Here is a 25058-nt window from a genome sequence, read left to right as displayed (position 1 = left end):
GAATGGTAAAGTTTTGCTAGTGTGTGTGCGTGCGTGTGTGTGCCTGCGTGTGTGTGTGTGGTGAGAGTTGCTTATGTTCGTTTGGTCACATCCTGTTTTATTTTGAAAGAATGTCCATAGCAAAAATCACAAGGCAACAAAACTGACTATGGACACAAAACAATTACAACACAAAATTATATTTATATTTTCCGGTGTATAAGGTGCACCCAGGTCTTGATTGTCTTCAAAAGATGAACCTGCGCCTTATAAGCAGGTGTGCATTATATGTGAAGTCATATTGAGCCACAACAGGTCTCGCAACTACATTCAGCAGTCTCCAACTCAATTTCTCCCTGTAGAAGAAGTAGTGGCTAACCCCAGTCTTTACTGTAGCACCTTATGTGTTTTGCCTTTTATTTGGAAAAAATATATCTATTTCTATATTATATTTGAAAAAAAAAAAACGTTTTTCAGTCATTGAAGGTGTGCCTTATAGTTAGGTGCGCCCTTCTATATGGAAAAAGTTTGAAAATACACCATTCACTAGGGGTGCGACTTATACTCCTGCTCACCGTATGCACCGGTAAATCCAGTAACAATACATACTTAAAGGAGAACCAACACCCTTTTTTGTTTCCTAACTGACATCAGAAAAACGTTTATAGTTTCTAAAATACCCAAAACACGCAGGCTGATATTTTTAGTCAAATGCAAAACACCAATAAAAATGAGTCCCACCCCCTTGTTCGTGATGTCACTTTTGGTCACACACTGCCTTGCTCCAGAATCAAAACAATGGCTTCAGAGAGTTCAGATTCGGAGAAGATGCTTTCTTGTTACTCATCCAGTTATGAATATGATTCAAATAATTCTGAAGAGGAAAGAATAAATGTTTGCAATCGATTAAAGAAGTCCTTCCGTATCAATTCAAGCCGTCTGGACTCCGATGTAGCGGTCAGAAAATGCACAAGATGGTGCACAAGCACCATTGGAAATGGTCTGATTTATTCGCTTTATGTGTGTGACCGCAATTGGCTGCGACACAAAATGATTCACCATCGCGTTATTTATGCGGTTTTTCTTCTAATTTTGCGATCAACACGATGTTTTCAAACAAAAAAAAGTATCCACAATGCATTAGGTGTTGCTTTTCTGGGTCACGGCCGTTCCCTCCGTGTCGTCTGTGTTGTCATCAACTCGAAAACAAGACTTCCTGGATATTCAGCTCGAGTCTTAAAATGTAAAATACAGTAAAGTCTCGTTATATCGATATCGGATATATCGATAGTCCCAGTTATATCGATACTATTTCTATGCACACACTGAGAAAATTACATGCAAACAGGGTCGGATATATCGATAGTCCCGGTTATATCGATATTTTTTCGGACTCCCTTGAATATCGATATAACGAGACTTTACTGTATAGCTATATGCGGTGGAATCTTTGTAAAATGCGCTCAGTATAAGTCATTTGAAGTGATTTTACAAATTATTTACGCAACGTATGGATGCCTTGGTGGCCAATTGATAAAAACCTGAAAACTACTTTATTTTCAGGTGTATAAGGCGCACCCAAAAGTCTTCATTTTCTTCAAAAGATCACCCTCCGCCGTATATGCAGGTGAGGCTTATATGTAAAGTAATATCGAGCCAAAACAGGTCTCATAACTACTTTTCCACTCCATTTCCCCCTGTAGAATCAGTGCTGAGCGGTACATGCTGCGATATATAAAACATAACCACAGCTACTGTAGCGCCTTATAATGTGGTGTGCCTTGAAGGACAACCGACGCCCCGGACAAATTTTGTCCATAATTTGTAAAATCACTTGAAATTACTTCAACTGAGCATTACAAAGATTCCACCGCATATAGCTATATTTTACGTTTTAAGATTCGCGCTGAATATCCAGGAAGTCTTGTTTTTGAGTTGGTGACAATTCCAGACGTGACATCACGCCCCTGACCGAGAAAGCAACACACAATGCATTTTGGGTACTTTGTTTATAATAATAATAATAATAATAATAATATATTTCATTTCAATCGCCTTTCAAAACACCCAAGGACACTTTACAAAAAAAAAACAATTCAAGCACATAACAATAAAACCATAAGTAAAATGATACATAATAAAATAGCAGATAGAACTATACATTGAAAGCAATTTTAAACAAGTGGGTTTTGAGGTGAGCCTTGAAAATAGGGAGGGAGTCAATATTACGGATGTTGGGTGGAAGAGAATTCCAGAGTTTGGGAGCAGAGCGGCTGAAAGCTCTGCATCCCATCGTGGTGAGACGGGCAGAGGGCACATAGAGGTGAAGGGAGGATGAGGATCTGAGGGACCGAGAGGGAACAGAGATTTGAAGCAGGTCAGAAAGATAGGGAGGGGCAAGGTTATGGATGGCTTTGAATGTAAACAGAAGTATTTTGAATTCGATACGATGTTTAACAGGTAGCCAGTGGAGTTGATGGAGGACAGGGGTGATGTGGTGAAAGGAGGGGGTTCTCGTGATGATCCGGGCTGAAGAATTTTGGACGAGTTGGAGTTTATGGAGAAATTTCTGATTGATACCGAAGAGAAGTGCGTTGCAATAATCGATGCGGGAGGTGACGAGACTGTGGATAAGGATAGCAGTGGTGTGAGGGGTGAGCGAGGGACGGAGACGGTTAATATTACGGAGGTGGAAATAGTTAGCAGACCGAGTTATGTTATTTATATGGGACTGAAAAGATAGTGAGCTATCGAGGATGACACCCAGGCTCTTGACCTGAGGGGAGGGGGACACGGTTGAACTGTCAATGGTGAGAGAGAAACTGTTAGTTTTGTGGAGGGTGGATTTGGTACCGACAAGAAGAAGTTCGGTTTTGTCACTGTTAAGCTTGAGAAAGTTATGGGAAAGCCAGCATTTAATTTCTGAGAGGCAAAGTGAGAGGGATGAAGGTGGAAGAGAGGCGTCGGGTTTGCTGGAGAGGTAGAGTTGGGTGTCATCCGTGAAGCAGTGAAAGTGAATGCCAAACTTACGGAAAATATTGCCAAGAGGAAGTAGGTAGATAATAAAGAGAAGTGGCCCCAGGACAGACCCTTGAGGCACACCAGAGGACACAGGAGAGGACCGTGAGGTGAACGAGTTGATTTGGATGAATTGTGAGCGATCAGAGAGATAGGAATGAAACCAGCGGAGTGGGGTATGTGTGATGCCTAGGGTGGAAAGTCTGTCGAGCAGGATAGGGTGGGAAATGGTGTCAAAGGATGAGGTCAGGTCGAGAAGGATGAGGATGGAGAGTGAACCGGCATCGGCTGCCATAAAAAGATCATTCGTGATTTTTATGAGAGCCGATTCAGTACTGTGGCGGGGGCGGAAACCAGACTGGAATTGTTCGTACAGGTTATTGTGAGTGAGGTGTGAGTGAAGCTGGGACACAACTGTCTTTTCAAGAATTTTGGCGATGAATGGGAGGTGGGAAATTGGACGTAAGTTATTGAAATCGTTTGGGTCTGAGCCAGGTTTTTTCAGGATTGGAGTGAGTTTTGAGTGGGATAGGAACAATTCCAGTTGATAATGAGGAGTGAATAATGGTAGAAATAAATGGGAGAAGAGAGGGTAGGCAGGACTTTATAAGGATAGTAGGGAGGGGGTCGGGTTTACAGGAGTAGTTCTTGGATTTGGTGATAATATCTGAGATTATAGAGGAATGGGGGAGTTCAAAGGCAGAAATCCGTTGGGAAGGAGTAGAAAGGCTGGGAGAGGTGGGGGGGACAGAGGACCCGAGGTGCTGATGGATTTTGTTGATCTTTTCACTAAAAAACATAAGCAGAGTGTTGCATGTATCAGAGGAATAGAAGTGTGAGGGGAGAGAGATAGGAGGTTGTGTGATTTTATGATAGAGGGATTGATTTTCATTCCTTTGCTGCTGTGAAATGTAAATTTCTCCACTGCGAGACTAATAAAGGCAAATCCAATCCAATCCAATCCAATCCAAAAGAGGGCCCGTGAGTTTCCAGGATTAGAGTCAATGAGTCCAGAGTAATATTGCGATTTTGCACGAGTGATAGAGTCCTTGTAATGGGTAAGGTGAGTTGCGTACATGTCCTTGTGAGTAGTGAGCCTAGACTTCCTGTAAAGTCTTTCAAGTTCGCGAGATTTTGCCTTGATGGAGCGGAGATGGGCGGTGAACCAGGGTGCAGACCGGGTGAATTGGACCGACCGGGACTTTACAGGAGCCAGGGCGTTGAGGGTGTTCGTGAGGTCCGCGTTGTACCAGGAAACAAGTTCATCAGGAGATGAGTTGCAGTCCGGAGTCAGGGTGGCGATCATCTCAGCGACGGTGGAAACATTGATGTCCTTGATGTTGCGATATGAGATGACACGGGTGGTTTGGGGAGAGAGAGGGTGATGGAAACAGTGAAAGAAACCAGGAAATGGTCTGTTATGGGGAGTTCATTAGCTGTGCAATTCTTAGGGATAAGGCCAGACATGCAAATGAGGTCCAGGGTGTGGCCTTTTATGTGGGTGGGAAAGTCAGAGAATTGATGGAGACCAAAGCTGTCGAGTGAGGAGGTGAAGTCTTTAGTGAGGGTATTGTCCATGTGGATGTTGAAGTCCCCGAGAATAATTACATTTGGTGACAGGGTGGAGAGGTGTGTGAGGACATCAGAGAATTCTTTTAGAAAGTCACAATGTGGTTTTGGTGCACGGTATACAGTGGCTATGATGGTGGGTGAGGGTCTGAAAACATCATGTTGAACATTGTTGTGGCGAAATTAGAAGGAAAACACATAAATAATGTGATTGTGAATCGTTGTGTGTTGCACCAATACTACTATTTTATACTAGTTGACAGAAATTCCCAGAAGACAAATCAGCCCATTTCCAAAGGAACTTGGGCGCCAACTTGTGCATTTTCTGGGACGCTACATTGGAGTCCTGACGACCCGAATTGGTCCAGACGGACTTCTTTAATCGATTGAAAACTTTTGTGCTTTCCTCTTCAGAACTATTTGAATCATATTCATAACTGGATGAGTAACAAGAAAGCATATTCTCTGAATCTGAATCCATTGTTTTGATTCTGGAGCTAGGCAAGACGTCCTGGCGTGACGTCAGGAACAAGGGGGCGGGACCTTCAGAAACTCGTCATTTCCGGGGTCATTTTGAAGTAGTTTTGGGATACTTTAACTAATTTTTATTTGTGTTTTGCATTTGAATAAAAATATCAGCCTGCGCGTTTTACAGTAATTGATTAGGCCTTGTCTTCAAGTTTGAGGAAGGACACATGGATTTTCATGTCATTTTATGTCAATGTTATATTTTGTGGCCTTTGTATATTTTGTTTGTTAAGCAACTGATAAATTGCAATCATTTGACTTAAAGGACAACCGACGTCTTCGACAAGTTGTGTCCATAATTTGTAAAATGACTTCAAACGACTTCTACTGAGCGTATTTTACAAAGATTCCACCGCATATAGCTATATTTTAAGTTTTAAGACTCGCGCTGAATATTCAGGAAGTCTTGTTTTTAAGTTGGTAAAGAGTCCGTACATGACGCCACGAAAGGAACGCCCTGACCGAAAAAAAGACGCATTGTAGCGGTCCTTCCATCACGTCAATGTATTTTGCTGTACTTGTTTGGTCTGGGGACCTCGTGTTGCACCCAAAAGCCACCAGAAGAGGGCGTCCAAGCTCCATATAAGGAATTTATCAGCCTGTGGAAATGGAGGTGGCCAGAGGAGGTCGCGATTTTGTGCCTCTTTTTCAGTGAAAATTTTCCCCTCAATGTTGCCTCATAATGGCATGGAATAAATTCTTTAATCGATTGCAAACATGTATGCTTTCCTCTTCAGAACTATTTGAATAATATTCATAATTGGACGAGTAACAAGAAAGCATATTCTCCGAATCTGAAGCCATTGTTTTGATTCTCCAGCAAGGCAAGACGTCTTGGCGTGACGTCACGAACTGGGGGCGGGACTTTCTGGAAATGCCCAATTCACAGCTCAATTTTTTGCCGATTTTTGACACTTTAAGTCATTTTTATTGGTGTTTTGCATTTGACTAAACATATCATACTGCGTGTTTTGGGTATTTTAGATACTATAAAACGTTTTTCTGATTTTCAGATTCAGTTAAGAAACAAAAAAGTGATGTTGGTTGTCCTTTAAAACTACACAAAATATACCTCATTTTATGTATAATAAATGTGCTATGGTATTATAATTAAAGAAAGAAACTGTACTGTATAATAAATTAGTTGCTTGATGGAATGGAGTGGCCGGTTTCATCAGCATTAAACACTTGATGAGGATAGTAGCCTTCTTCTTTCACCATCTTGAGGAATGATCCATTCGATGTGCTTTCTCTGCGATCATTTTGCCGAGTTCCTCATCAATTGTGTTCTGTTGGGTTGATAGATTTTTGCTTCAAGGATACAGAGGATAAAAACAGTGGCCACCATCTTCCCTGTTTGGAGAAAGTGCTCATTCGTGAACGACACATCACTCATTGTGGCAGCTCCGTGTGTATCCCAAAAAAAATAGTTTATATGCCAAGGTAAAATTTTCATCACTGTAACGTTCGTAAACCGAAAAGTTTGCCAAGGGGTTCGTAAACAGAGGTGTCACTGTATTTATTACTACATTTATTTGTCCACATGTCATCAACTACAGGTACTTGTTATGAATTAATTTTTTCTCACACTTTAAAATAATTCATATATACAGGGTGTCTGAAAAGCCATTCTACACTACCTTATGAATGTATGTGTGTATGTATGTATGTATGTATGTATGTATGTATGTATGTATGTATGTATGTATGTAGGTAGGTATGTGTGTGTGCGCGTGTGTGCGTGTGCGTGCCCGTGAATGCGGGTGTGTGTTTGTTTGCTTATTTGTTTGTTTGTTTGTTCACTTATACATTCATTTATATCTGTATTTATTTGTTTATTTTTCTTTCTGATTATTTGTTTTGTTATTTCGTTTGTTTATTTATTCTGTTTATTAATTACTTTATTTTTTTTAGAGGATTTCAAAGGATTCAAACGGATGATTATGAAGCTCAAAAGGTTCAGGGAAACCATCACAAGGCAAAGCATAAACTGGGCAAGTTCATCAGACTACGGTATTAGATTAACTTCTCAAATGCTGCACTCATCATCTGCTGGACATTGTTCATTAATGATTTACAATGCAATTGTCATATCATAATGAAGCTGTTCAATACAAATGAACCAGTCCTGTATGTAAAAGGTCGCCTACACATGAAAGATGTATACCTGTATATTTACTTCAGAATTAACTTTTACAACAATAAATGAAATCCAATCTCAGATTCGCGACACAGAGTGAATAAAGTGTCTATTAACCAAAGCCAGGCAGAGCTCTTCTGTACGGGTCTCTCATCTGATTGCCTGTCATGCCAACAAGCGGTGATTTGTTTCATGCGTTGCCAAAACCTTTGGGGATTAGGTGGTGTGCAGTGTGGCTTGTGCAGCTCGTGACTCCCTGGCTGGCAGCCTGCTACCATGTTCCAAAACAGCATTTTGGTCTGACAAACATTCAACCTCAAATGCATATGGCAACTAAACTGGCAAGGTAATTAATGCCTACCAGAAGCAATTTTCACATCTAAGTTGAGTGCGGAGAGCGCAAGACCGAGAGGAGGGTATTAATCATATTCCTCTTTGCTAAATAACTCACAAATAGTGTAATCAAGTTGGAGGGTGTGTGTATTTATAGCATGCAAGATGGCGGATGGCTCCAGTGCAATTTTCTCATTTGTCCATTAGTCTGTATTTATATCAGCAAGGGCCTTCACATTTTGAAGATACAGTATATCTTCATGGCTACTTTGTCCGCTTCAGGCAGATTTATTGTCGCACGGTGCACGCGTACAACCATGCATACGTTCTCCAACAGAGGGGCTGCAGTTGTTACGTTGACGTATTTGGGCGTCTTTTGAGATCCACCGTAATCAAGTGGTGTGACGAGCGACCTCTCACCCAATGTCATCTGGGATTGGCTCCTACCTCCAGTGGCTCGACATGATTAGTGTTATACATAATGGATGAGGAGCTCATTTTTCAGTGGGACCGCACCGTATTTTAACAGCTACAAAATAGTCATCCCATGAATATGAAAAACATGTAAAATATTTGATGGCAGTTTAACACTGTTAACTGCTCCTGTTGTTAATTTCTTGTGCACTCAGCACTATAAAAAAGTTTTTCACGTGTTGACCAGTCTTTCAACAAGTCTGTGTTTCCTGTGTGCTAACTTAAAAAATCTCTCTATACAAACACATCAAGTGATTTCATATTTCTATATATGCATGTTAGGTTATGAAAAAATGAGGGTGATACATGGAACTTAAGAACACGAAATCAATGCTGACCTCTCGTGTATTTGTGATTGGGCGACTTAAGATTGTTTTAAGCAGCTCTAAATAGCCTTGAGGGGCAGAATCAGTGAAAGCTGGGGATATTAAGTGCGGTTAAGTGGCATTTTCAATGATTTTGCTCTTTCTCTTCGGTGTAAAGTGATTGCATATACTGTATCAGCATACTTTCTTTTTCTTTTTTTGTCAAAGGGTACCTACAATTACGACTATTTTATTTCTGAATGAGACTTTGATAACTTATAGTGTGTGTGTGTGTGTGTGTGTGTGTGTGTGTGTGTGTGTGTGTGTGTGTGTGTGTGTGTGTGTGTGTGTGTGTGTGTGTGTGTGTGTGTGTGTGTGTGTGTGTGTGTGTGTGAGAGACGGACCAGGAAACGTCAAAGGAGACATGAAGCCAGTGCCACACCCACAACCCCAGTCAATGCCTTCACCTGCTCTAACTGTGGCAAGCAGTGTGGATCACGGATCACGTCCTTCAACACAGCCACATGAAATAGGCTCACAAGAAAGAGAGTTGGACTATCATCATCGGAAACGATGGACAACCTTAAGCAAGTAAGCAAGCAAGTGTGTGTGTGTGTGAGACAGAGAGTGTGTGTGCGTGTGTGTGTGTGTGTGGGGGGGGGGGGGGGGGGGTCTGCAGTAATGGTTGCTTAGGCTCATTTGGTCATGTCCTGTTTTATTTTGAAAGAATGATTCTCCTCTCAGTTAATGAAGCCACAAGGGGGCACAAGCCAGTGTCTTATTGTGCCGGTCCCAAGCGCAGATAAATACAGAGGGTTGTGTCATGAAGGGCATCCGACATAAAAGATTTTGCCAAAACAAATATGCGAATCAAACCGCTGAATCCCATACCGGATCGGTCGAGGCCCGGGTTAACAATGGCCGCCATTGGTACTGTTGACCTTCAGGGTGCCAGTGGAAAATGGAATACTGTTCGTCGAAGAAGGAGAGGAGGGAGGTGTGCCCGGAGGAAAAGAGAGAAATGGAACGCCAAGAGTATAGAACTAAAAGTAGGAACTTTGAATGTAGGAACAATGACAGGTAAAGGTTGAGAGCTGGTTGACATGATGCAGAGAAGGAAGGTAGACATGCTGTGTGTCCAGGAGACCAGGTGGAAAGGAAGCAAGGCTAGAAGCTTAGGGTCAGGGTTTAAGTTGTTCTACCATGGTGAAGGCAGAAAGAGAAATGGAGTTGGGGGTCATCTTAAAAGGAATGTCTGAGAAGTAAAAAGAGTATCAGATAGAATGATGAGTCTGAAGCAAGAAATTGAAGGCGTGATGTTCAATGTTGTTTGTGGGTATGCCCCACAACTAGGATGTGAGCTGGCGGAGAAGGAGACATTTTGGTTGGACTTTGATGAAGTCATACAGAACATCCCGAGAAGTGAGAGGGTTGTCATTGGTGGAGACTTCAATGGACACGTTGGCGCAGGAAACAAAGATGATGAGGAGGTGATGGGCAGGTTTGGACTCCAGATGATGAACGCTGAAGGACAGATGTTGTTGACTTTGTTGTTGACTTTGCTAAGAGAATGGAAATGGCTATTGTGAATACTTTCTTTCAGAAGAGACAGGAACATAGGGTGACCTATAAGAGTGGAGGCAGAAGTACATAGGTAGACTACATTTTGTGTCAACGGCGCCATCTAAAGGAAATCAGTGACTGCAAAGTAGTGGTTGGTGAGAGTGTAGCCAGACAGCATATGTTGTTGGTGTGTAGGATGACGCTGGGAGTCAGGAAGATGAAGAAACCAAAGGCTGAAGTGAGGACAAAATGGTGGAAGTTGAAAAAGGAAGAGTGTTGCATAACATTTAGGAAGGAGGTAAGACAAGCACTGGGGAAAAAATGTTGTATCAGCATTCTTTGTTGAGCTTTGTTGGTCTGGTGACCTTTTTGTAAATAAAACATGATGTCAATTCTTTCAGCGTTCACATTTTCTAGAGTCCAATTCTGTATGGACAAGTCTGGAAACCCTGACAAATGCTTCTTTTGGGGTGGCTTTTTTGTGATGGGTGTATGTCCAAAGATAGGATTTCTGATGCAAGGCTGAGGCGAAATGACGCTTACTCTCATGGGGTTGCCAATCATGTAGTAGCGTGGAAAGCCTGGGAGTCCTCTGTCAGTTCCTAGGAGCAAGCCCTTCTTCACCCACTGACTAGTCCCTGACGCACACATTACCTCGCATTTTAACCCAGCTGTGCCGAAGATACACACACGGTGGGGTTCCTGGACTCTGACCAGAAGGTTTTCCAGGTCTGAGCGCCTGGAGATATGAAAAGCGGAGAAGAGAACAGCAGGAGATAGAAAGGTGCTGGTGGTGGGAGCTGATGATTCTTAATATAAATGCGTGAAGAACAAAGGGTGCCGGAGCATGTGTGGCAACGTAAAAGGAATACATGACAAACTATACACCGCAGGGATGAAGTGTCGTGATCTTTTGTCTGCCGAATCTGCCCTCCTGTTGTGGCTGCCCACATTATTCATCCTGGCATATGTTTTATTGATGGCCAACCACAGTGATACAGCCTTATAAATGAGTCAATAAAGTAATTACTGCAAATTAAATCCCCCCCATCTGCCCAGCAGACAGGGTACTGATGTGAGCAAAAGTCATGAGGTTTCAAACATCTCGGTTTTTCAATGTCGATGTCCAAACAACCAATACCTCCTGGGAGGTGTAATCATTAGCCCTTTAATCCCTCTTGTTTGTCATAGGTGTGACTGGACACTGTTCAACCACAATCTTAAAATGACCCACTGTGGTGCTTTGTGTTTGAACGTGGAAGGTGATTTTAAAAGAAAAAAAAGACTGCCCATGAGGCTCAGCCACTGTGGTGAGGATTATGTCATTAGCACTTTATGAATAATTTAGATTCAAATGCAAGTGCTAACTTCAATTAACGACCAGCATTATATTCAGGTGGGGATCAATATTTAAGCAGAAGCCCAGCTTGATATCATTGGGCTCCAGGAATCATGACCTTAATTGGCGCAATGACCAAGTTGTTTGTGAAACGCACGCTCCGTTGCATCTGACAACATGAGTGAGAGACAGAGCTCGCAGATCAAGGCTGAACCAGTCACCTCACGTCAAATATGAAGGGCGAAATTGGCCATTACATGGGATGCATGCAAAGAACCAAACACATGATTTGCATACGGTTTACATAAATGAATATGCAGATAGATGCTGAAATGCTAACAACAAGCAGTAATGGGCTCAATAAAAATGCCATACAACAAAATGTAGAGTTAAAAGTCATTTCAGTATATCAAATGTTTGTTAAAGTGATATTTGAAGACAATTTTGAATGAGGAAATTACATTTTTACTTTCTGACAACGAAATTCAATGCAATCACATGCTGAGGAGCGCAATATGATTGACACAGTCAAGCAGCTCATAAACTCATTCACTGCCAGAGGTGCAAAAATGTGTCCACTCCAGTGCCAGGGTTTTTGTCATTGTCACTCGAATTTCAGGACCCACACAATAATGAGTTTTAGGACTACATAAACATTCAATGCAGTGTAAGAACCCTTAGACTCTCTTCTTTCATCAAATTAAAATAGTTAATTCCTAAAGTTATATAGATATATATTATATAGAGTTATATGATCTTGAAATGAGGGTGGCTATCTAAAATACAATGCAATACATACATATTGGTTAATATCGCTGAAGCTGGAACAAAGCGCTAACATGGAAAAAGCGCTAACATGCAAAAAGGGAAATGCCGTGGAAGGGAAAAAATATTGCCGGAGGTCTGGCCAGGACTTTATCGGCACCCAAACCAGAAAAAAACAAAACCCGAACTAATTCAGGAATGGCACTCTTCGTCATATTTTCAATTCCTGAATAAATTCATGAATGGCAGTGAATTGGCCTTACTTTGTGCAAGGGATCATAATTTGGGCTTCCTCGTGTTCCTTGTTTTCTGTTGTCTTCTATATGCAAGTTCCTTCTTATAATTTCGAAGCGATCACTTGACATACATTCTGCAGCATAATCAGTTCGTGGCGATAGCTTTCAAGCCGAATGCATCCTAGTGTTTGGTAATTTTGAGATTGAGAAATAAAATATCAATCCCAGCCACGTCTCAAGATCTTCTTTGGTGAGACACAGGAGCTGATTGATGTCATTTTGCATGTCATATACGTTTGACTGTTCAACAATAACATCCATATTTGTTGTATTAAGTTCCTCCTGTCTACTTGATATTTAATTTAAAACACATTCTTTTCTTACAGACAGTGTATTGTACTTCTGCCATCATCAGAGACTCTGACGAAAGCGGAAGTACCTACAATACACTGTCTGTAAGAAAATAATCTGTTTTAAATTAAATATCCATATTTTTCAAAAATCCTTTGAAAGTATATGAATGGTGATAGGTGTTCATCAATGAAACGGTCACGACTGTGTCAGATGCCAAAATGTCTTCATCAACATGGTCATCTATTTCATTCTCAGGATCTGGAAAGATATACAGTACATGGGTATTTTAGAAAAAAAGTATGGGACTCGGTTTCAATCATCACATTGAGAATTTAAAGCTATGAGGTACAGCTCTTAGTGGAAAACGCACCATTCACTTACAATTATTTGCATCGGGTACCAAGTCAGGATCAACAATATCATCATGACAATAGAGTTAGCACGGCGCAAGTTCCGAATTCGGGACACTCTTTATTTTTAATATTTCTCGGTAAATAAACAAGTTAGCGTTAGTTTATGCATTTCAGTATCAAGTGAAACCTCTTCTGAATAGCTCATAAAATAGTTACAACATATACTTAACGTGATATTTTATCCATGACGAAAAATAGAAGGCGCTTTGAAGATGGAGGAGGGCACGTTGTGTTGCGTATCAAGGAGATGATGTCACTGACGCTCTTAAAGGTAAAGCTGCACATAACCTGTTTTAAAGGAACATGTAACTTGTGCCGCATCAGTTCCAATCGGCACATGAACTGCTCCCTTTCATTTTCTCCATCTCTAAGCATTTATCAAAATCGTCCGTCAAGGGTTAATCTTACAGCAAGAGTTTGCAAATTGTACATGAAATATTCCTATAATTGAAACTAAAATATTAAATAATTGACATTGATATTATTGTTCCAGCATAGCTTTTCACATTTTTTTTGTGTGCGATCGATTATTTTGATGGCTAATGCTGAACAAAGTCAACATTAGACACGTAAATAATTTTTCTTAACTATCAGCCTCATAAAAGTTTCCTCGTTTCTGTTTTATTTTAGCCGATATTTTACCAACTTCCTCACAGTCAATCAGCCTATCTAACGTTGGTAATACACGTATACACATGCACACACACACACACACACACACACACACACACACACACACACACACACACACGCACACGCACACGCACACACACACACACACACACACACACACACACACACACACACACACACACACACACACACACACACAAGCACGCAAGTCGAGAAGATAGTCTATACCAGTGTTTTTTCAACCTTTTTCAAGCCAAGGCACATTTCTTCCGTTGAAATTATCTCGGGGCACACCCCCAGCTGAAAATGTGGGGAAAAAGTATTGTATGCTTTTTTTTCACATTTTTTTATTATATTATTAATAATTAACACTATACCAGCCACAGCATACACAAAACACATAATGTGCAACACAATATGACAGGTCATAACATAATAACAATTAAATAAAAAAAATATATATATAACAATATGTTATATTGGTAATATAAGCTTTTTTAAACGTTGAAGACTGATGTTATATTATAACATAGGATTTAACTAAACACAAAGAAAAAAGTATTTTATAATCTTTCATATTTATATTTACTCAGTGTGAAACCTGGGCCTGTTTGGACGAACAGAGAGCTGAAATCCTGGCCGGGATGGATGATTGACATGAGTCGTTTTGTGTTTTGACACGAAGCTCTTCCTCCACAGCTCTCAGTCTTTCTCTGTCTTTTGTTTTTACTGCAGTCAGGCTTGAAAAGCTCACCTCACACAGATATGTTGTGGAAGATGGGAGCAATGTCAAAATAGCTTTGTTAGCCAGCATGGAGAACTCCTTGGCAGCTGCCAACCAAAAACTGTCCAAAGGTAGATCAGCAAAGGCGAGCTTGAGGCCACGATCTTGTCTCAGTTCAGTTCGTTCCTCCTCCTCCTGTAAAGACATGTTTATTCCAACAGCTGATGCTGAGCTGAATGGGTACTTACCCTACCAAGGTGCTCCGTGGAGGCTGAAGAGAAATAAAATGTCATCTTCTCCTCAAGAGTTTTCAGATGTTTCACTATTAACTCACACGGTGCGGTAGTATTGACATCTTGCCATTTATTGGTGAGTGGGAACATTTCGAGATTGCCCCTTTCCATATGTTGCTGCCAGAGGTGCACCTTTGAACGAAAACCATTTATTTTATCTGAACTTGTAAGCAGATTTTCATTTCGACCTTGTGTTCGTGGGTTCAGTTCATTGAGATGCTGAAAAATATCTGCCAGGAAAATTGCCTGTTTCCCCGTTTGTTCACGCAGGCGAACAAAGTACTCCACATTTTTATTTTGGACTGAGGGGCATTTTGTTTGGAGATGGCGTTTAAGCTTACTTGGGACCATAGCGCTGTTGGAGAGCTTTTCACCACAGACCAAGCACAATGGAGTCGGTGCCGCTGCATCTCCGGTAAAAGTAAATCCAAATGAAACATAGCTTTCGTTGTATTGCCTCGCGTCAGAAACTTTGCTCAACGTCACTGTCTTTGCTTTTTTTGACCTCCATCCATACTAGGGCTTTCATTTGGGTCCGGGTTTTGTCCAGGGTCCACTTCTGAGTCAGCATTTTTCCTCTTCAAAAACCTCTCCATCACTTTCACCGTCGTCCCGCTAGCCACAATCTGCACTTGCCGCGCTATCCATGCGTGACTAATTCGCTTGTCTCAAAGCGAATTAGTGACGCACAACTACCCGCTGTTGCCACCTGCTGGTATGGAAGAGTACTACATGATTACTCTGCCAGGCGCTAGACAGCCCAGGCACACAAATCGGATAATTTCCCGCGGCACAGCTGACAATATCTCGCGGCACAGTGGTGTGCCGCGGCACACTGGTTGAAAAACACTGGTCTATACTATATGGGCCAGATTGAGAACAAAGAGCGAACCTAATGGCAACTATAAGCATAGTGTTTTGTATGTCTTGTCACTATATATATATATATATATATATATATATATATATATATATATATATATATATATATATATATATATATAGGATTCAGAAGGATACAATGCTCATATAATTGTAAGCTTCATTTTAAGCTTCATTTGGTGTTGGGGAGATGAGGGAGGAAGTTGGCCAGGGAGTCTCATTCTACTTCCATCTCGTCTTAATGCATAGCTACGTTAATAGACTCCTGGCACCGTTCATTCACTCCATTTAGCTTGTATCTATCTCCCTATCAAAGTCATGGTATACAAGTCAGCTTGGCATGCTAAGGATGGAAGGCACCTTAATTGAAGGCCATAAGTAATACCAGCAAAAAGTCTGTGCAAGCTCTCAGTCGTACAGGAGTGGTCCATCGATGAGAAGGTTTCTTCAGCCGTCATCTGTACAAATTTGAAGGTTTCGGACGTTTCGCCTCCTATCCAAGAGGCTTCGTCAGCCAACTAAAGTCTGACTGGTCGTATCGGCCCCATTTATATATCCCTAATGTCCAGACATAGTGGCGCCGGACACAGCTATGATAGGTCCCTACTCTCAGGTTGGGGGGGCAGAGGACCCCTCCCTGTGGCCCCACTGATTGTTCCTACATTCCTGACTAACGACTGGCCCATTTCCCCCACTCCCACCAGTATCACCTCATCAGCATTACGAATGTTGCCTAACCTGTTTTGCCTAAGCAGGCTATTGTATGAACGATCCAAATTGAACCTCACCCCACCAGACCGGTTTAATGAAGGATTTTGTTGTTTTATAAGAATCGCTTCTTTTACCCCCCTTTCAAACCATCTATATTCTTTCGCTAAGATTTTAACCTCATTGTCGTCAAATGAGTGGTTGCTATCTTTTAGGTGCAAATGTACTGCCGATTGAGGCCCACTTGTATTATCCCTGCGATGTTGATAAAGTCTTTTTTTGAGAATTTGTTTAGTCTCCCCAATGTACTGCTCATTACAATTTTCATTCTTACAATGTATGGAATAAACTACATCACTTTGTTTTTCATTTGGTAGCCTATCTTTTGGATGCACTAATTTCTGCCTTAACGTGTTTATCGGTTTGAAATAAGTAGGAAAGTTGTGTTGCCAAAGGACTCTAATTTTTCAGAAACTCCTGCAATGTAAGGTACTACTCCTCTCCTTTTTGTATCTTGAGAATTATTGGTTTCATTCCCTATTCTTTCTTTCTGACATTTGTTGAATGACCTCCTTTTCTCTACCTCCAATGCTAGTTGGTATTAGTTTAGCCCAATGCTGGAGGGTTGTGATAATTCCTAATTTGTGTTGTAAAGGGTGGTTAGAGTCAAAAAGTAAGTATTGGTCGGTGTGCGAGCGCTAAAAACAGAAGTCTTTAGGACTTCTGTTTTTAGCGCTCTGTCCTCTTTTATAATTACTTTACAATCCAAGAAGGCTAGTTGGTTCTCTTTAATGTCCTCACGAGTAAATTTAATGTTGATGTCTACAGAGTTGAGGTGATCTGTGAAGGATTGAATTTCTTGTTTTTTAATTATGACAAATGTATTGTCCACATATCTAAACCAGTATCTAGGTTTTGTCCCCGGGAAGGATGTGAGGGCCTGTTTCTCCATCTCTTCCATGTACAGATTAGCCACTATGGGTGAAACTGGTTAGCCCATAGCACAACCATGAATTTGTTTATAAAATTTTTCCCGAAATTGAAAATACCAGCAAAAAGGGATTAACAGAAAGTGTTGGAAGGTTCGCAAGTATCCTACTTTATATGCCAGACAAAGGAAAAATTTAAAGGCCAACTGTGAAAGAGTTTTAAAAAAAATCCTCAATTAAATATTTTTTTATGTGACCAGTGAAGTAATTAGACAATGTCCATAAAACAAAGCAAGAAAAAAAATTCTCCTTTCGAAAATGTCCAAGGCCAGCCAGCAATAAATACAGAAAGTGATGCTTTAAACTTATCTGATGGGATCCGGGTGTTTACAGAGTTGAAGGAAGTGTTTGGACAGATGAAGTGAGATGTACGAGTCAGATGCTCAAGATGCAAAAATGTTGTGCCCGCCCGGTCAAGGAGTGGAGATGGGACCTATCAGGATTGTCTGGACAGATAGTTCAGATACGCCATGTAGCAAATTGCACACAATGGGATTACCAACTTGGTCCATGTATTCTGTTCCATTGTCGGCCACTCTGTACACTATATAGGCAACATTTATAGATGCAAACCAGTAACAAGGATTGAATTCATGCACTCATGCGGATTGAAATATTTTGAAACACCACACAAGCATGCAAAGGCCATACAAACTCCACACAGGAAAGGCTGTCATGCAAACTGTGGTCCACCATGTCATCTATCCAATAATACGTTAAAAGTGATAGCATGCAAGCCAGCGGAACCTGTGGAGTAGCACACATTTTACAATTAATTTGTGCTTTGCTTCACAGTGCTTGCCATGATATTGGATGGTTACCATATTGTCAAATACTGTTTGGAAGCCTTTCTTTTGTTAGAACATCTTAACCTTTGGAGGGCAGTTGATGGTGGTTCATTTACATCTCGGATATTTGAACACAAGACAAACACAGGGAAACACATATGATCCTCGTTTTTGAAATTACAGATCTTTGTTGGGAGAGAAAACGACAAAAACGACATTACAATGTAAGAAAACCAATTACTAAGCCAATTTAGACAAAAGTCAACATGGCGTCTGAATCAAGATTACCAGAGTATCGAATGACAAGATGAGATGAATCATTTTATTTCATAGCATAGTTCCAGCTGCAGCCCCGTAGACGATTGTAACTGCCGAAGCCAAGCTTGAGAGCTCACCCATGCAAAAAGATTAGAAAAACACGTGTTTGTGGGAATTTGATTAAGGCCTTTATAAAGTCAAGGTTGACACTGCTCAGGTGAGCGGAACGGGGATGTGACTTGAAAAGGCCACAGTTACCATAATGATAGCCCCGTGGTGACATTTGAGCCTCTTACCCCAGATGAGACCGAGAAAGGGTAGCGCGGAGGGAGACGCAATCCATGCTGACATGAAGTCCATTTCCCCACTGACACCTGACCTTCAACAATCCTGAAAAATATATAATATGCCGACATGACCGCTACATTCTCTTATTGGGGTGGGAGAAAGGACCACTTTTGTACAGCCATGCGTTGAATTACATGACAAGCTCTCAAATTTTCCCTTGCACTTGTCTCAAGGTTCAAAGTTAATTTTGTGGCTTGGTGCTTGTTTTCAATACTCTATAAATATTCATGAAAAATATCAAGATGGCATCTGTCCTCTCAAAACGACTTGATGCAAGTTTTTGGTTGTTTTTTTTTAAATCTCAAACCGTGGTAAAAGGGTTTTAATCAAGCATTTCTTGAAACGTTGTTCAGAATGACTCACACTGTAAGCCTCTGTGATCAGAGCAATCAAATGGACAAATGGCATATTGGAAAATGGTCATAAAAATGACATTTGTAGAAATGACAAATTCCCTGAAGGGACATGTTCAAACAGAATAATGCATTCTCTGCACTTGTACTATACACAGTAGTGGTAAATGCTACTGCCATTTATGCAGTTGGATTCCATACGAGTATCCCCCAAAATGGGGCCTTAGAAAGTTAGGTGTGGATTGGTGGGAACAATCCTTAAATGCATCTGCTCCAGGAGAAGAGTAATTCAGAATCGCCCTAACTGAAAAGCAGAAGTGAAAAATCTATTGACCTATATTGATCCACCCATCCATCTAATATCAGAATCAGAATCAGAATACCTTTATTCGTCCCGCAATGGGGAAATTTGCAGTCCACAGCAGCAATTGAAGAGGGATGGGGTTGGGGTGGGAGTGAAAGGATAGAAAACAAGATATTCTAAGCATAACAAAATAAAAATGTCAACTGTATACTGTGCAAATGTAGATGTGCAAAAACCGTTCTATAAACAAGACTGTACATAGTGCAGAATCAAGAGATGCATTTAGATATATTGCAACAACCCATATTTACAAGTGTCCAGTTTTTTTTATTTTTTTTTTGGTTTTTTTTTTCACATGTGATCATTGGGAATTGTGAAGCCTGACAGCAGTCGGTAGGAACGAGCGGCGGTACCTCTCCTTCTTGCAGCGCGGGTGTAATAGCTATCCTTTGTTGGCACAGCTGACAAATACAGTGGAACCTCAGTTTTCGAACGTCTCACAGTTCGAACAAATCGGAGTCCGAACAAAATATTCGGGAAATTCTTGCTTCATAGTTTGAACACCAATCGGTGTTCGAACGGCAATACGACGCGTGAGTGCGTATGCGAGGGTGGGGTGTTGAGCGGCGTACGGGTGTATCGCTCTCTCCATGACCAACTGTTGTAGCTTGCGGAAGTGCTGCGTTTTGCTCTAGCGTTTCATATAGGTGTACGAAGAATTTTAGCCCCTAATTATGCCTCCAAAGAAAGTAAGTGCTGCTAAAAGTGAAAAGGAAAAGTAGTGCATACAACTATTTCATTTAAGAAAGAAATAATCGCAAAATATGAAAGAGCTGTGTGAGTGTCTGATCTGGCTAGGGAATACAGCATGGCGAAATTTACGATCAGTACGATATTAAAGAATAAGTAGGCTGTGAAATCTAGTGATGTGTCTGTGTCATCCGTAGCTGTCACGTTCCGAGAGAGAGTTACGGCAGCTGACTCGTCGGAACGTAGTGGAATGTTTGTGATCCCAAACCAGGCGGCAGAGACGTACAACCCAAGCAGGATGTTTATTCACAAATAAAAGAAAACACAGCGAGTAAGAAGGCAGGGTGTGATCCGACCCGCTTACGACGCCAAAAAGCAAATGGCACACGAGTGTGCAAAATGACGCAATCCCGGAAGATGACATAAATTTACGGGACGCAGGGAAAATACCTCGGACCGGATACACTCACGCATCGAAGGAACAGTCAAGGTGTCCGTGATTAGAGAATTGACAGCAGGTGGAGAATGGCCGGGAGAGGCAGCCCCGCCCCCCGCTGTCAACTCGCAAGTGACAGGAGCAAAGAGATGGTTTCGGTGTTCGAACAAATCGCTTTTCGAACAGGGTCCTGGAACGAATTATGGTCGAGAACCGAAGTATCACTGTATGGGAAATGAACCCTATTCAAAGTTCATTTGACATCACTACACACTGGACCATATAAAAATGGCATGCATCATCACAGGAAAGTGAGTATGGATCCACATTTTAAAACAGTTGCAAGGGCATTTGAGACAGCTGTGCCAATCTGAGTGACCTGGACCAGTGACGTGCGGTGAGGTTGATGGCTTGTGAGGCACCTACGTCATCACAGTAGGATTTATAAATATGTGAACTCGACCGAGTAGCTTATTCACCATTTGATTGGCAACAGTTATTGATTATTTGAAATGCACAAGTCATTTTGTTTAGGAATGAGATCATTTAGATATACTGTGACTGGAAGATAAAGCATCTTAAAGGACTGGAGTTCTGTTTGTGATGTAATGTAAGGGAAGAGATGCCCATTTCACAGTAAGATCAGAGCATTGTCATCAAATGGTGAGTATAGTTTTTGCTTTTTTGAATGTTGCTGTGCCGATTACCATTTTGTGTTTGGGAGCCTTTTACTGAGCGAGTTGCTTGTTCTGTAGCCACAAAGGGACATATGTCTTCTTGTGCCGGTCCCAAGCCCGGATAAATACAGAGGGTTGTGTCAGGAAGGGCATCCGACGTAAAAGCTTGGCCAAAACAAACATGCGGATCAAACCTCTAAAGATGGAGGACACTGATTTGCTGTGGCGACCCCTTGAAGGGAAAAGCCGAAAGGAAAAGAAGAAGATTGTGTTTTGTTTAAAATGCCATGTCAGCATTCTTTATATAGACAAACTGTAGCATAGAAAAAAACAATTTCAAAAAATGTTATTATCGTCTTACTTTTACTTATAAATGAAGTCCATGCGCCACTCCTTCTGAAGAAAGGCATCGATAACTTATTTGTAGAAGACTTCCTTGTCTTTCTTCAGTTTAGAAAGTCTCTCTGTCGCAGGAGGCAGAGAGACAAGGCAGTAAAAGCAGAAAAGCCAGTTTCTTGGTGGACATCCACACAGCCAGCCTTTTCATGTGTACCAGTCCGTCTTCTGTCCCGTTGTCTGAAGCAAACCTTTTAGCTCCGGTGTTGGTCTTCCTTATATTATTATCTCCTGCTTCAATTGAAAGTCCAGTCTAGAATTTTTTTTCAATTTAAATATGTAATTATCCATTCTGAAAATAAGGCCAAGCAACACGAAAAAAAATACTGGATGGTTGCACTTAACTTGCTGTTTACTGAAGCTTGCTGTCACTAGTTCTATTATTCTGCAGCCGAGTTGCAAGAAGAATCTCTGGTATCACTAACGCCCCCTGTCATGAGGCAGGAGAACTGTGTGCCTCACCTATTCACACAGTTTTGCTAAAAATAAAATAAAACAAACACTGTAGTACAGTGTTTATAATGTACAGTGACTGTACATTATATACACCAGCTAAATTGTAGAAATTTAGTTCATATACTAAAAGTGTTTGAACACTTTAATAGGTATATGCAGGGAGACAGCAATGCGGTCTCACTGCAGAGCAAGCCAGCACAGTTAGCATAGTCATTGCGCAATCCATGGTGAAGCTCAGCCGACTGCTGCCTCACCGCTCGTCTCTCCTTAGTATTTGAACGGTAAATGTGAAAATTTATCAATTTTGAAAAAAAATCCAAAAATGGCAAAGTTAAATGGAAAATAACTTTAAAACACAAATCACTAAATAAATATAACAGTTTAATTTATTTTTTATTTGATATTTCCATGATGACAGGTAAGGCACGGCCTCACCTGCCTCCCCTGACTGCACGTCACTGACCGAGACAGATATAAGGCGGCAGCCAAATCGTCATCAAACGACTCTCCACACCCCATTCGGGAACAACTTAATGTGAAACTCCATGAAATCAGTCAATGTGCAGAAAACGAAGTTTCAATGTCCACGCAGGCAGATGCAAGCCTCTGTCTTATTACTCGACATAAGCCCCCTTCACCACGTGCCTGTGGCACCAATTACTGTAGCTTATAGAGGCTGTGTTGTGAACCGTTACTGCTTCAATGCTGAAGTGCTGTTGGAGAGGCTTTCTTAAAGATGCAGATAAGCTTATCAGCAGAATATAATCACATTCAATATGGCACTCTTGAAGAAGTCTGATAACATGCACAGATAGACAGAAAGAGGGCTAGTAAATATAATATCAGTGTTGTTTTTTCTGCTCCTATGCAGAAACTGCCAATGTAGTCTGAACTGAGCCAGTGGTCCCTCAAGATTTCAGATGGCTTGTTCAACCTATGCCTTTTAAAAAATGATTCCTTTCTCTTTCTTTCCAACGTAGCATTTCCCTTTAGGATTGCTGTGAGTGGAAAATTAGATTAACCGAGGACGTGTGAAAGCAGAACGAATAGATTCCTTTTACAGTTGACTCGCTTTTTGGTTCATTAGAAGCAGATGATTAAGTTCTTTTTGTTGAAATGGGGCTGGATATGAAAACTGCATTTGTTTCATCGGTTTTGTACCCTTTTGAGGGTTATGGGTGTCTATGGTACACCCATAACCCATAACTGATTCTTGGAGAGAGGCGGGATGCACCCATAGTGTTTGCTGTTAATTGCATTGAATGAATCATATAATGCGGGAATGTAAATGGAGACAATCCACAGAAGCACGCGGAGAACATGCGAACCAAATGCAGGTCCCAATGTATTTACTAAATTACTGACGAGTCTGCGTACCGACAACAAGTGGAGCAGCTGGAGCTCTGGTGCAGCCGCCACAACATAGAGCTATCAAGACAGTAAAGATGATCGTTGACTTCAGGAAACATCCATCACCACAGCTACCCTTCACACTGTCCAACTGCCTCGTGTCAACTATTGAGACCTTCAAGTTCCTGGGAATCACAGTCTCCCAGGACATGAAGTGGGAGGTCAACAGCAACACACCAACTCTATCCTGAGAAAGGCCCAACAGAGAATGTACTTCCTGAGGCTTCTAAAGAAGCATGGTCTGCCACAGGAGGTGCTGCAACATTTCTACACGGCTGTCATCAAATCCATCCTGTGTTCTTCCATCACCGTTTGGTTCGAGGCCGCCACAAAAATGGACAAAATCTGACTTCAACTGACAGTTAGGGCGCCGTAAAAAAAATCATTGGCACCGCCCTACCCACTCTCGAGGACTTGCACACTGCAAGAATCCAAACTAGGGCGCGGAAAATCGTAGTGGACCCTTCGTACCCTGCCCACCACCTTTTCCAGCTACTGCCCTCAGGCAGGCGCTACCGATCCATGCGCACCAAATCCAGCAGACATTTAAACAGCTTCTTCCCCCAAGCCATTAACTCTTTGAACAGTTGCCCAAATGGAACTGTATAGTGCCTCTTGCAATATCTTGATAATGATACTAGTGCAGCGTGTTCGACCGGAAACAAATTCCTTGTGTGTTCTACATACTTGGCAATAGAGATGATTCTGATTCTGATTCTGAATCTGATTCTGATTATGATTATTATTATATTACATTGTTGATAATGGTGAAATGCACACGTCGAGTTCTTGCACTTAATGGTGGTTTCTTGTTCAGTAGTTTTGTGCCATCCTTGAATGACCATTCTTAATGCAAAAAAAGCCGAATGCAACAACAAAAAAATCACAGTATGTGGTTATTTTGTTGTATGGCTCAGATCCTATGTTGATTGGCGAGGATACTAGATTGGCTAGGATAATGCATTTTTTACCCATGTGTTGAAAAGGTTATTGTAAAGAATTATATATGATGATTATTTTTTTCCATGTTATCATTTTTGTTTGTGCATGAAGCAGCATAGATAAACGGATGCAACAACACGTCTGCCAGTTTGGAATATTTACTGGATGAAATTGAAATCATACACATAGGTGCATTTTCCATGCGTAATACTCCCAGTGTGACGTGCTCTGTGGCAAGGAAGGAAATGGACACAGGCCAGGGAATTCACTTTTAATCTTGTGCCGTCCATCGCCCTGCCCTTTTGCTTATCCCCCAATGTCAATTATATACTTCAAACTGAACGGTGGCCGGAGAATACCACCATTTGCAACATCGAAAAAGCTTGCCTCGACACGCATCTAAAAGGTCATATTTATTTTTTTACATGCATGTATTTTTCATTTGTTTGGCTGATAGGCTCCATTGGTTCCTCCTCCAGCTCAAAAGCAGGAACTGATGCACCACAGTCAGTACATGTATGTTATTTTCTTACATATTATTTCCCCTTTTCTTTCCTGCATAGGGTATAGTTGAGATAAAGTTGATAAAAAAGGATGGCTGGAATGAGCTACAGCAGTGAAAAATAGTTGAGACCATTTGATGAGAGGAGAGATGTTATGAGACAGATGTCAAAGATGACACATGAAAGAAAATA

The 25058-nt window shown here is 41.2% G+C and overlaps 1 protein-coding gene across 12 annotated transcripts in view; it reads left to right on the top strand.

Moving 5' to 3' along the window:
- Positions 1–25058, top strand: part of LOC148896512 (RNA-directed DNA polymerase from mobile element jockey) — a 159610-nt gene that overhangs the window by 103746 nt on the left and 30806 nt on the right. For 10 of the 12 annotated variants that reach the window (XR_016115356.1, XR_016115357.1, XR_016115358.1 and 7 more), the window contains one exon: positions 6399–8937. Coding sequence is in view for 3 of the 12 variants with exons in the window: in XM_088999083.1 (XP_088855209.1) it covers positions 8920–8937 (18 nt within the window). In the remaining 9 variants the exon portion in view is untranslated. Of the gene's footprint in view, positions 1–1542; positions 1607–6398; positions 8938–25058 lie in introns of all 12 variants that reach the window. The other 2 variants (XR_016115361.1, XM_088999082.1) reach the window with 1 other exon arrangement.

Source organism: Hippocampus bargibanti, linkage group LG06, assembly GCF_051943395.1.
Source record: "Hippocampus bargibanti isolate YZ-2025 linkage group LG06, ASM5194339v1, whole genome shotgun sequence".
NCBI lineage: Eukaryota > Metazoa > Chordata > Actinopteri > Syngnathiformes > Syngnathidae > Hippocampus > Hippocampus bargibanti.
The sequence above is the reverse complement of the archived record's forward strand: the minus strand, read 5'-3'. Positions and strand labels throughout refer to the sequence as shown.